Source organism: Pseudopodoces humilis, chromosome 6, assembly GCF_049639895.1.
Source record: "Pseudopodoces humilis isolate 2021_Gansu_Grassland_sample_001 chromosome 6, ASM4963989v1, whole genome shotgun sequence".
NCBI lineage: Eukaryota > Metazoa > Chordata > Aves > Passeriformes > Paridae > Pseudopodoces > Pseudopodoces humilis.
In genome coordinates, this window is record NC_142205.1 from 71191663 (window position 1) to 71204593 (window position 12931).

General features: G+C 49.4%; 1 protein-coding gene across 9 annotated transcripts in view; it reads left to right on the plus strand.

The window, feature by feature from the left end:
* Window positions 1–12931, plus strand: part of SLC4A4 (solute carrier family 4 member 4) — a 144073-nt gene that overhangs the window by 95163 nt on the left and 35979 nt on the right. For 7 of the 9 annotated variants that reach the window (XR_015772659.1, XR_015772660.1, XM_088056357.1 and 4 more), the window contains 4 exons: window positions 598–758; window positions 3180–3359; window positions 7835–7930; window positions 10267–10343. Coding sequence is in view for 7 of the 9 variants with exons in the window: in XM_088056357.1 (XP_087912483.1) it covers window positions 598–758; window positions 3180–3359; window positions 7835–7930; window positions 10267–10343 (514 nt within the window). In the remaining 2 variants the exon portion in view is untranslated. The remainder of the gene's footprint in view (window positions 1–597; window positions 759–3179; window positions 3360–7834; window positions 7931–10266; window positions 10344–12931) is intronic. The other 2 variants (XM_014260380.2, XM_014260384.2) reach the window with 2 other exon arrangements.

Sequence of the window (12931 nt, forward strand, 5' to 3'; positions counted from 1 at the left end):
GCTGGAGCCGCGTGCTCCATCCCTGTGTGCTCCGGGTGCAGCGGAGCCAAGGGCAGGGTCAAGGCTGCAGGGGCAAGTGGGGGTGGGCTGCAGCCCAGGGACATGGAGCCTCCTGCTTCCCTGCTGCTGGGATGTGGTTTTAGGGGTGTGAAGAGTGTTTTGCACAAGCAGGATTTACCCTTTGCTCTCAGCTTCCATTAGAGATAAGTTTTCTGGATTTTTTCAGACCTGCTTGGTTAAATCATTAAACAGCAGCTGGAGGGAAAGAATGAGCTCCTTAATTTGTGCCTTCTCCTTTGGTGGCTCATTTATTCTCTGAGAGCACCTTCAGACATGGCTGGGATGTGCTCGCCTGTGGGCATGGCATTCCATGCTGCCTGCATCTTGGCAGTGGCTGATTCCATCTTTTATTTCCTGAACTTGAATCATGGAATCATTTAGTTTGGAGCAGCCCTCTAAGACGATAGAGTCCAACCATTAAACCAGAGCTGCCAAGATAATGAGGGACAAGTCCCCTTATTGCCAGAAATGCAGGATTTGTTCCCCTGCAAGGAGGCAGAAGCCTTAACCCCATCTCGTTGCTCTGCGCTGTCGTAGGTGGATCAAGTTTGAGGAGAAGGTGGAACAAGGCGGGGAGCGATGGAGCAAACCGCACGTGGCCACCTTGTCTCTGCACAGCCTGTTTGAGCTGAGGACGTGCATCGAGAAGGGCTCCATCATGCTGGATATGGAGGCCTCTTCCCTCCCACAGGTGGTGGGTAAGTACACCTGTCTTGACTCTTTGCCTCACCGCTTCCCCACACGTTTTTATTAACCCTGGTGTGGTTTTATGGATGGTTTTAATGAAAAAGCGCTGCTTTTCCAATAAAAGAGAAAAAAACAACCCAAATGACAAGGAATAACAGGGGAAACTAGAAAGTGCCTGGGAAAGGATAACAGATAGATGAACAGAGTCCTTCTCAGTGCAGGAAGAAGAATGAAAAACATGAATTTAATATATATTCACTGTAGAAAAGGTGACGTGGAAGGACCACGTCTCTGGGAGCAGAGAGAGCCATCAGGTGCCGTTCATGCAGAACCACTCGGGCCAGGAGCTGCTCCTGGGTGAGGTGTTCAGCTGCCCACTGAAGGAGGTGGGGCTGTGTTTAGGATGGGACACCCCACACCCCAGCACCAGCTGGTTCTCCTCGCTGCAGAATGAGAGGGTGGCTTTGGTACGGTCAGATTAGCTGTGGGTGACATGCTCAGTGACGTGCTGAGAGCCAGATCACGTTGCACGTGGCGTGTGAGAACTTAGGGAAAATAAATTTTCCAAGTGAGCCATCCAGTGGAGGGACATTTAACCAAAAAAACTCAGTTCACGAGCTGTTACATGAAGAGATGTAAAAGAGCAAAATTAAATACTTCCTCCTCCAAAACTCAGTGCTCTGAATGGTCATCTCAGGAAGTAAGGTCAAAATTAGCCTGGCATGGAATTCTCCCGTGCACTGGATCCTGAGGCTTGGAATTACAGCTGCTTTGGCATTACATAAGGAGTCTTGAAGTTGGTTTTGCAAGTGCTTATGGTGACATTTATGTTCCTTTGCTTTTGTGTCTATGTATCCAAATGCACAGCTTTGTAAAGTTTTAACAAAATAAAACCCCCAGGAACCTCTCAAGTTTCCTGCTGAAGGTGAGCCTGCTTCAGAAGCTGATGTTCATGGTATGAAACCTTAAGCCCTCAAACATTAAATTTTCTTTTGAAGTCCCTTCGAGATGTCACCTTCAATCTCCTTCTTCAACACCCAAATTAAATCTAATTCCTAGGAGATTAAATTACACATCGGTGGCTGCTCTTGCTGTGACACTGTGACACTGTCCTGAGCGGGGTGTTTTTGCTGGTCCAGACCCTTAATCAGACAGGTAGGGATATCCAGGACTGGATTTCCAGGATGATTTAATCATGATCACTTGGCTGGTGTCTGGTAGTGACACACAGGAAAGGAAAACTCCAAAGAAAAACTCTCTTTGTTGTTTGTGTTTTATCAGCAACAGGGAAGTGCCAGATAGAGAAGGATAAACTTGAATGAAGGTGCTGTAGGAAATACTCCAAAAATCACTAACCAAAACCACGAGCAAGAAGAGCTTGTATTAAAATAACACTTAGCAAAGGTCAGCCTTTTGCCAAACGTGTTGTACCTACGTGCGTGTACCCACCCTGCCTTAATTGGAGAGGAAGAACTAGGCTCTTCCTTAGGGATTTGAAGAGGCATTAATTCTTGGGCAGCACGTAGAGGATGACTTTCTGACTCACTGAGTTAGTAAATGTGATGGGTGTCTTGCCTCCCCCTCGCCATAACTTTTATTATTAGCACAAATAAAAGTTACCAGCAGACAAATACGAGCTGCCACTTGCCCTCAGGGGACAGCGCTTGAACTCAAGTCATCGGGGGGCAACTTCACGCGAGATTTACTGCACAGGGGACATTGTTCATAAGTCTGGCCACCTTTTTGCCTTTTTCCTCTGGGATAAGGGAGGAGAAAGGAGGGAATTGATGGGAAGTGAGCAGGCATTGAGGACGCTGGGGGCCTTTTCTCCTGGTGACTCCGTGCAAAATAAAGCCATATAATCCATCCTGTGGTAAGTGGAGCAAGTTCTGCCGTTTGTAGTTGCCGTCACTTCAGTCCTGCAAGTGAATGATTTAATTAGTGGCTCATCTCCAGGACTTCCTCCTGTCTTTAGATTAGCTTTTACTTGGGGGGCCTGCAGGGTGAACTCAGGCCTTGTTGGATCTGATGGAAGTTTTTCTGTGTGTTTTTTGGGAGCACCCTGGAACTTGCTTATATAGCAAGTTATAGCATCTTCACAAAAGTCCAGGCTCAGAGAGAATCCATTTCTGAGCTAAGAGCCCTGGTCTTTGAAATAGGCTCAGTGGCATGTAGGGAGTAGCAGACAGGAATCTCAGTGCAATAGGTGTGCGTTAGTGGCTCATGCTGGATGGAAATGCTTATGTTCTGTTGCAAGAGGAACGTCTGAAAGAGATTCTCATACAAATAAAACCTGGTTTTGAGACGGTAAGAAAGCCGTCAAAAAGGCAGGGTGAAAATTCCTCCAGTCCCTCTCTCTCTGCCCCCCCGAAGCAGTTTTGAGCTCTGTGGTTCATTTTGCTCTCCCCTCCCTCCCCCTTCCTGTGCCACAGAGATGATCGTTGACAATCAGATCGAGACGGGGCTGTTGAAATCCGAGCTGAAGGACAAGGTCACCTACACCCTGCTCAGGAAGCACCGGCACCAGACCAAGAAATCCAACCTGCGCTCGCTGGCTGACATTGGAAAGACCGTCTCCAGTGCAAGTAGGATGTTTTCCAACCCCGATAATGGTAATGCAGAGGCTACCTGGCTCTGGCCTTCTCTGTCACAGCAACCCGCCCGCCCAGAACTAACTGCGTGGCCCTGACACCGCTTTCCTAACCCCCGTGGGAGTAGCGAGACCGTGCTGATGGCGCATCAGCGGGGGCTCTGCAGGCTGCTTGGCCCGTGGCACGGCTCTAACCACATCTTCACTGGACTGGCAGGGGCTCAGGGGACAGGCAGGAAGGCGGGGGATGCTCTTGCAGCTGGCGTCGAGGAGATGGTTTAGGAGCAACGATAGGAAAGGGGATTCGCAAAAAACTTTGGTGGGGCCTGAGCCTTATTAAAAGGCTGATCACCTGAAACATTTGGGCAGAGACAGAGCTTCCATGTGCATTCCATGTCTGTAACAGACAGTGCCGGTGGCGCTGTGAATCCAAAACGACCTGGCAGTAACATCTAGCTTGCATTTTATTGCCGTACAATCATTGTCCAGTGGGGTAAAGCTGATTTCCATCCTGCTTTATTTGTCCTAAAGTAGTTTTGTGGTGTGTGTTGTGAATACGTCTCTTCTTCTCCCTAAAAAAGGTGTAATAGGTAGTGCCACGTTGGTAGTGGTGTCCTTAAATGTGCGTGTGGTGTGTGTGTGTGTGTGTGTGTGTGTGTGTGTGTGTGCAGACAGCTACAGAGGCCTAGGCACTGACTCAATGCTTGCCCCTGGGTGGAGATTTGGGGTCTTCTTGCTCATGGTAATTAGAAAAAGAGGTGTTTTAAGCCTCTCATCATGCCTTGGAGTTCTCTCAACTGTCTCCTGTGGCAGTCTGGAAATTGGGTTAAAAGTTGCCATTTTAAAATACCCAGAAATAAAAGCAAGTGAAGAAACTCTTTTCTTCCTGCTTCACCAAAGGCCTCTTAGCTTGCTGTGTTTGGCTTCTGAAACTCACCCTAACATTCCTCCCTAACCTATTCTCACACTTGATTAATATTTCCTGCCTTGGCTCATCCTTTGGTTTTGCAGCAGGGGTGTGTGTGCACGTGGAGCTGTTTGTTGCGGTGGGTGATGCCCCGTGTCGTGTTGTGTCGCGTGGATGCGGTGCTGACTGAGCGCGGTGATGTGAGCCGCGGCAGCGTTCTCGGTGGATATCCCTGCAGGAGTCCCACGGAGAGGGGAGGGACTGCACTCCAGGGAGAGCACTGGGAGGAAATCACAGCTTTAGGGAAGGGGCTCAGCGTGGCCAGGGGAGCCCTATAGCTGGAGGAGCCGCGAGCAGGGACTCCTGCGAGACCACGTGGCTACAAACCCCAGCCAGCCTGGCCTTCTGGTGCCTTCCCATGCTGTGCTCCCCACGGTTTGGATGGAAGGCATCTGCTTCCTGTTAGCACCTCCGTGACTCCAACCCTTGCTGCACCTTTGATGGCCGAGTTTGCTGTGATGGGAGGAATCCTGGCCTGTTGCCATGGTGTGTGGGAGGCTGAACACCAGACAGACACGTCTTCAGCTGTTGGTCTCAGGTGAAGGTTTCAGCTACAAGGGACATTTCAGTCGCCTCTTTTAGGGGATGCCCTCAGCTGCAAACCCCTTTTCCTGCATGTAGGCAAAGCTTATCCCAGGAAGAGTGATGCTGACAAAGGGCATTTCTCACATTCTCACTGAGCCCCTGCTCATTTTTCATGGCTAAGGGCCTTCTTTACTTGGATTTTAAGTGATTTCAATTTCATTCATTTCTTGTTCTTGTTTGCATGGGCTGTGCAGGTCCTGGCTCAGTTGGACTGCTTCTCCAAGAATTCTTTCCTGGTCTGGCCATCAGCCACTCCTTTTATGTTGTTGTGTCTCTGTGCTCCCACCTGGGCTATTTCTGTGCTCTGAGGATGTACAGCACTCTGTTCCATGGCAGGACAAGCGCATTGAGACTCTAGGAGGGCGAGACTGACATATGGGGGAAATACCTCATGAAAAGTCGTTACAGCTATTTATTATTTACACTTTAATGAAAAAGTAACTACAGAACATATTTGATCAGGTTATATACCTTGGATTCAATGAATGCCTCACGTGTCCTTTAGACAGATAAAAATTTTATGAGGCCAACGGGAGTGCAGCTGTCTCTGAGCATAGCTAATCACCATAATGACTGTGCCACCGGCCCCAAGCACTCCTAAATTTCCCTAGAGTTTCTTTCCAGGTAGGTGTTTGTTTTCACTTCAGTGTCAGTGAAACTTCCATCCAATATTGATGCTGCCACCAGGTCTGAGCATCTGCCTGCCCTCTTCACAGCAGCTTTATAGGCTGGTGTAGCTGCCCCCTGCTTGACTGGCTCAGCAGGGACACCTTCTGCAAGCTGCCCTTGAATACTTCAGGGGTGGGATCTGTTTGCTAGATCTGAAATTTGGAAATATACCCTGGGCCATGGCTCAAAAAAATCCTGAGGTGCCTCTGTCTCACTTGGTTCAGAGTGCTTAAATAACTGAAGTCTTAGGGCCTCCAAAATGTTATTTTTTTTTTACTTCAGAGATGAATGAGCCCCATGCAGTTATCCCAGATGCGTCTAGAAATTCAGGAATCTAAGAAAGAATGATGTACTGCCAATCTCCCTGCCATAACCGATCCTGGAGCATCTCTGTCCTTTCCCAGCGCTCCCTAAGGATGGGAGTGGCTCTGTGGTTCCTGGGAGCGAGTCATCCTCAGCCCCCATCTGTCATGTCAGTGCTCTGTTTGAAGGTGAGGTAGTGATGAGATGGGCAGAGACACAGCCAAGGTGTGCTCTGCTCTGTGTCTCTGTATCATAGAAGTTGGCGTGGGTCATGCTGCGGCAGGATGTTTGTCAGGAATCCCTTTGCTCTGGGAAAGGAATCGGGCAAAAGAGGGTAGTTCCTTGTGTGCCATGGATGGAGGAGGATAAATCTCAACACTCTTTTGCTGTCTGTTCAGCAAGAAAAAGATGATTGCCAAAATTCTGGGCATACCGAGCTGGACTAAGCAATCTCTCCACGTTACCTTGAGAAGCTACAGCCCTTTTCCCCTTGCTTCCATTGCTAGAAGGTTGAGCTGTATGAAGTGTTCAGCAAGGATATTTCCATGTTACATGTTGATGGGACTCCTGCAGGGGGTTTTGATGGGTTTTTGACAGGTTTTCATGTGTGTCTGGTTTTGTTGAGTGGCTTTTGAAGAGTTCATTGTATCCCTTCCTGGCACAGCCCTTGTAACACCTGGGCTAGCAGGGCTCCAGCTGGCACACCTTGGGGTTTGCCACGGTATAACGTGGGATCTGTGGTCCCCATCCCTTCTGCAGGTGCCTGAGGACCAATCAATATTTACCAGCCTTCTGTGATGACATTTGCTATCCCTTCTGAGATGTTTCTTTCAGAGCTTCGTGCCTGCCAGCGTTCTGTATATTTTAACACCTGTGGGAGCCTTTGGCAAGCGAGAAGCGATCACATGCTGCTAAAGCCAAGCTGGCAGAGCCTGTAGAAAGCTGTGATGTGTTTAAGTGTGTGTGTTTAACCACCGTAAATAATGGCACAGTCCCACCACCGCGTGGGCGCTGCCCAAACACCTCCTGAGCACGGCTTGTTCACACTGTGCTGGCAGCATGGTTTGCAAACAGTTGAGTGGGAATAGCAGGCTGTTGGCAAGGTGTCAGCTGAGGCACAGACAGGAGGGTACCTGCCTGTGCTGGGGAGGGTGGTTTTATTCTACTTCAGAATCCTGGAAGAGCTTGGGTTGGAAGGAAAGAGCATCTTGTTCCAGCCCCCTGCCACTGGAAGGGCCACTAGCCCAGGTTACTCCAAGCTCTGTTCCTTGGACACTTCAGGGATGGGGCAGCCATGGCTCCTCTGGTTCAGCATTATTCAGTTCAGTGTTTTTCACATGAACGGTGGCCTCAGTGCCTTTATAGCTGAGCAGTGGCATCAGCTGAGCAGCACCAGCACAGAGGAGAGCAGCTGAAGTCAGAAGTGAGGTGGTGTCCAAGGAATGCTTGGAAAACCCCCATCAATGTATGTATTGGCATCGTTGGAAGCGCTGCAGACTGAGGTGAGCATTTCCAAGTCTGGATTGGTGTGCCTGAATATGTATGGATGCGGTCAGGATGCTCAAAGTTTGCTCCTGGGACATGACCTGGTCTTTATTTTCAAAAACCTGTTGTTAGTGGTGGTGCTGTGGCCTGGAACTGCTCGGTGCCACCAGCACCGCAGCTGCTCACTCACCTCCTTGAGATCTGCTTCAGAGATGCCTGAACTTCAGAGACCAGGGATGGAGAGCTGTGTCCAGCCCTGCCAAGTGAACGCTGCGAGGTGGAGCTACGGGGGAGATGTCAGGATCTAAATGAGTGGGCTTTGGTGACCGCACTGTGCAGCTCAAACCTTCTCTCCTGCCTGGCTTTCCTGTACCACTGCTCGAGCCTTTCTTTCTGGCATAATTTTATTTTCTTTTCTTTTAACTTTTCCCCTTTGCTCTCTTCCTGCTCTTTGCTGCCGCTCCCGTCTCCTGCTTGCCTGGCACAAGCACGTAGCCCGCTGGAGAGCTCCGTGCCCTGCCTGGCCACGCGCACCTTGGACGATGAGCTGGGAGTGCAGCGCAGCCCCAGCGTGGGATGGCTCAGTAAGTGCTGGGCAGGGCTCAGGGCGGGCAGCCTGGGGGCCAGCAGAGCAAGAGCAAGTGGCAAGTCCCACCAGCTGGGCTCCTAACGCTTGCTGCTGCATTAACAGTGGCAAGATGCCTTCAGTGGGGAGTGGTGCTACTCTAGCTGTTTGTTTTATGCTCACTGTCCCCTCCACTGCTCTGTTTCATTCTGTTTTCCTTTTTTCCTTCATCTGGGATGAAGCAGGTAGGTCAGGCCAGACTCCCCTTCCAAGGGGAATCTAAGCTGGTTGCTGGCACTTTTTTTTTTTTTTGGTCTCTTGAAGTATCCTTTGTCTGTTGAAGGGGCTTAAATATTTTAATTTTCACATGAATGATCCTTAGAAATGGTCTGCCAGCTTGATCTCTCTGGGGTGAGCCGGACAGGTCTCCAGCACTGCTCCTCCCTGATCCCCTGTGTCAGACGTGACTCCTTGCTGATCCCAGAGGAGCTCACTGCTCCTCCCAGGAAGGCACAGCTTGTGGCACAGAGGTGTTCTCTGGTGGCCACGGCAGGCGACTGAAGTCTGAATTCCAGGGTATTCCCCTTGGCAGGTTACTATGGAGCTGATCCATAGGATGAGATAATAGCACAGAGGGCATTGGACTGCGTGCCGTGCCTCCCTCACGAGTCCTTGGCTGAGCACAGCCACGGACAGGCTCATGTCACCTTTGCCAGAGAGAAAGGAATGGGAGCTGGGCCTGGATCAGGAAATGATCCTTCGTTAGCAAACACCATAAGAGGGTGAGTGTCGTGTGCCAGAAGTCCTCCACAGGGGTCTGAGCAGCCCAAACCTTGTGCTCCAGGTGTTTTTCTGGAACTGTGGTGAGTTTGTGTGGCTGTGTGGAGCCCATTAGGAGAAGGTTTGTTTGGAGCTGCTCTGATTTTGTGTGGCTACGTTGACCCTCCCTAGGAGAAGGAGGCTGGTAGCGTGGGGAGAGAAAGGCACAAGCCTCCTCCTCTTGGGAGAAGGGTCATTATATCACAGGGAACAGCAGACAGCTTGGAATTTAATAAACAAAGCAAACAAGTGATGTAATCTGGAAAAAAATAGCAGCCAAGTGGGGTCTTAAATAACAGCAGGAAGAGCTGAAGCTGAGGCTCCCCCTTTGTAATACGTGATTTGTCTAATTGTGCTTGGCTTGGGCTGTGCCGATGGTGCTGGACGTGGCAGAAACACACAGCAGGTACAGCTGCTTTGAATCTATCCTCACCTATGTTGTAAAGAAAACCCAGCCCTGGGGAGTGCAGAGTTTTTTATTCCCACTCCTTTGGCTACTTGCTCCTGATGCTGATTTGTTATTGAGCTTGTTTGTGCTGGGAGCTGTGTTGGGAGTTCCCTCAAACCGAGGAGTTGGACATTCCTTTTAATAATATCAAATAAATATTGTCTCAAAACACAGCCTCAAAAATGAGACAAGGAGATGCCTCCTTGCCATTTTTTTTACCTTAATATTTTCTCTCTTTCCAATGAAGTTCATGGTCAGAAACTTTGGGATGAAAGCTCCTGGTGCTGTGTTTCAGATTCCTGCAAATGTGATGAGAAGAGATGGGAACATTTCAGGATAATTTATAACAGTTCATACTGACAGCTGTGATTTCCAGTCCTGTATCCGTCCCAGAAATCTTTGTTTACTCTTGGTTTCTTGTTTACTTGTGTTTTGGGTTGGTTTAAATTTAATTATTCTGCTGTGTCTCTGGAGAGTTTCTTCACCTCTCCAGAGAATCTGGTGTCAGGAATTGGTGACTCTTGGCCCGTCAGCGTGGCACACACGTTGTTTTCATCAGTGAGATGCTCAAGGTTCCTGAGCTTAGTTAATGAGCTTACTCATAATGAGGGAGGTGCTCATTAGAGGCTGTCTCAAAGGACCAGGAGCTGCCGCCCTCCCTCTCTGCCTGCACTGTGTGCAGTGTCTGGGATGGAGGGGGGCAGGTGCCAGCCATGCAGGAGAGCTGAGGCCAGGGCTTGGCACCCTGGAAGGTCCCAGCCCCATGGAGGGATGGGTTTGTGGTGGGTCCTGGGTGACCTGGCCAGCAGTGTGGTGCTGCTTGGCTTTTCTCCCACGGGCAGGAATTATGGAAAGTCCTTGGACTATTCTGCTGTCCCGGGAGTCACTGGAGTGCTGTGGGTCAGAGGTGATGAAGCGTTAGCATCTTAAATCCCCCCCGTGCCACATCAAGTGACAGAAAGCAGCTTGGCAGGGTCTGGAATTCCCCATGCCAGCCTCCCAAGGAAAGGTGTTGCTGTAGCCTGAGCCTCTGTGTTCTGAACTGGATGCAAGCAGGTGTTTTAATGGTGTCAACATTGTTGTTACAGGCAGCCCAGCCATGGCTCACCGAAACCTGACTTCCACCAGCCTCAACGACATCTCGGACAAGCCTGAGAAGGACCAGGTAAGCTCCAGGTCCAGCCTTCGCTCGGGGATGTGTTTGGAGAGGAGCTGGATGCTGGGGGAAGGGCTCCACTGTACCTGAAGAAGAAGAGGAGTGAGTATTGTCGAGTCCTCTGAGTGGTTCCTCCACTCTTTAAACACCAACCCTTGGAAACAGCAGGTTAATCTCCTGCAAGGTCTGAAGCAAGTGATACCACATAGATGGTATATTGCTGATCCCCATGAGAAAAGAGGGAAAATACCTAGGGAGTGATGGATTTTGGATCCTCTTCCTGCTGAGGGGTTACAAGGGCCAGCGGAGGAGCACCCTGGGCTGAGCGTTCATGGGAACCATGGAGCAGAGCAGGAGCACACAGGGGAGTGTGTCCCTGCTGCAGCAACTGGTGGAACAGAGGTGCCACCTCCCCCTGCACGTCCCAGCAGGAAGGTGGCTGTGCTGACAGGTAATGTGGGAGAGCAGCTCCAAAATGCAGTCAGTAATTGAGTTAAAATTGGCCTCCAGTGACAAATCTCCACGGACTTGACCTCCTTGTTAGACTAGGGTAATGTTTGGGGTATGGCGTACGGGCTGTCTTTGTGTGTGTTTCCGTCCTTTCCCAAGGCTGCCTGTTCTGAGGGGTAAGAGTAAGTTTATTCCAGCTCTTAGAAAAACTGGTGGCTGAATGAGGTCTCTGTGCAAATTTCAAAAAACCTTTGTCTGGGTTCAAAAAGTGGGTTATTCTCAAAGCCTGGCTGCGTCTTTCAGCATTCCCTAGTCCCATGGTGATTCTGAATGCAAATGAGAGTCACTTTGGAAAATTATTTGGGTAGCACAGAGTTGCTGGCCAGTTGGGGGTGACTCCCATCCTTCAACAATGGCTGGTCAGAGTCTTCTGTAAGTGCAGCCTGAAAGGGACACAGCAACATAAGTGAGGTAGAAAAGTGAGTCCAGACTAATTGAATATTGTAAAAGGAAATAGATATTTGCCTAAAGAAATGCACTTCCACAGAAAGAGAAGGGGAACAGCGTGTTTTGCACTGACCTCAGTGTCATGCAGTGTTGTAGTACCATCTGTATTGGTTGTGTTTTCTAAAATGGCAGTTTCCTTAATACACACAGCCACACCTGGGGAAGAAGGAGGATTGTTAAATAGCCTTTTTGCCATTGAACAAACTTCTGTGTTATATTTTTTATCCCATTGTAATTGGGGTTTTTATGCTACACCAGCCCAAAGCTGGGGCTGAGCCTTGCAGCAGCCTTGCAGCTCTCAGCGGTGCAGACGGTCCCCACTGCTCCTCCTGTGTCTCTGGAAATTCAGATAATGGACTTTTGTGGAGAATTGGGTATAAAAATAGATGTTTTGGTAGCACTGATATCTGGGAAATCTGTTAATAGATGCAGCTGGGAGGACACTCCAGAGTTTTTAACTTGAAGTGTACAGAATGCCTGGCTCCTGGTAGTGAGAACTGTTTCTTGCTAAGCACAGGGTTCCAAAAATCCTCTCAGTTAATTAGCCCGTGTCCTGCTGATGAACTTAGCACAAGTGGGAGCCTTGTCCTCTGTGCCTTGAGACATCACCTTAGAGCTCAGTTTTCATTCAAAGTCCTGCCTTGATTGAGTTTGTGGCATTGTGGTGGTGCCTGGCAACTTCCTGAGCAGGACTCAGCGTGCCATACGGGAGGCACGGCAATAATCCATCGTGTTAGCACAACACGAGCTGCTAAGGGAACAGGTTGGCCTGCCTTGGCAGCAGGGAGACTGGCTGTCATTATTTGGGCATCCCATCTGGAATCTGGACAGCTAGTGAGGCCATCCAGGCAGGGGGGAGTCTGCTGGAGACACAGAATATCCCAATTTTTATTTGTTTGTCTGCGTGTAAGAACTGTGGCGGGTGAGTTTATAGCAGTTGCATGGAGCAGGGCTGCCTTCCTGCATCCTTAATCAATGCCTGGTGTTTTGTACAGATAGAGGATTGTGTGTCTGTGTTTTAGAGGAAAAAAGGCTTTCAGTACAATATATGCACATATATATGTATATGTATATATGTGTGTGTGTGTGTATATACAATTAATGAGTACTTTTATCCAAACTTCTTTGTACCTTCAGTGATTTTCCTGTCCTCCTGCATCCTTAATATTCAGCTCTGCAGCCTTTAATGCTATTTGGAGTGGTGCAGCTAATAATCCTAGGGAGTTTATAGCCAGCATACTCCTTTAATCTGGAGCGTTCCTGCTCCTTTTCTCTGGATGTTGTAAGGTTCGGGTTTCACATGCATGTCAGAGATCTGATGTGTCAGAGGTTCCTCCCAGATTCATCCTCACTGCCAGGGACCCAGACAGAATCAGGCAGTTGGCATCAGCTGGCTGTCTCTGCCACGGGAATGGTGGCTTGATCCATTGGGATTGCAGGGAGGCTGGCTCAGGATCCTGCAGGAGCTGCCGGGTCCCCGGCTCAAACTGCTCTGATGAGAAACAGCTTCAGTAAGGGCCCACAGATTTGGGGTTTGCTCTTTCTTTGTGTTTTTTGCTTTGGGATTGTTTGGCATTTTATGAAGATAATTAGGGAAGAGGAGGTGTGTTCCCTTTCACTGTTTTGGCAGAGCACTGCTC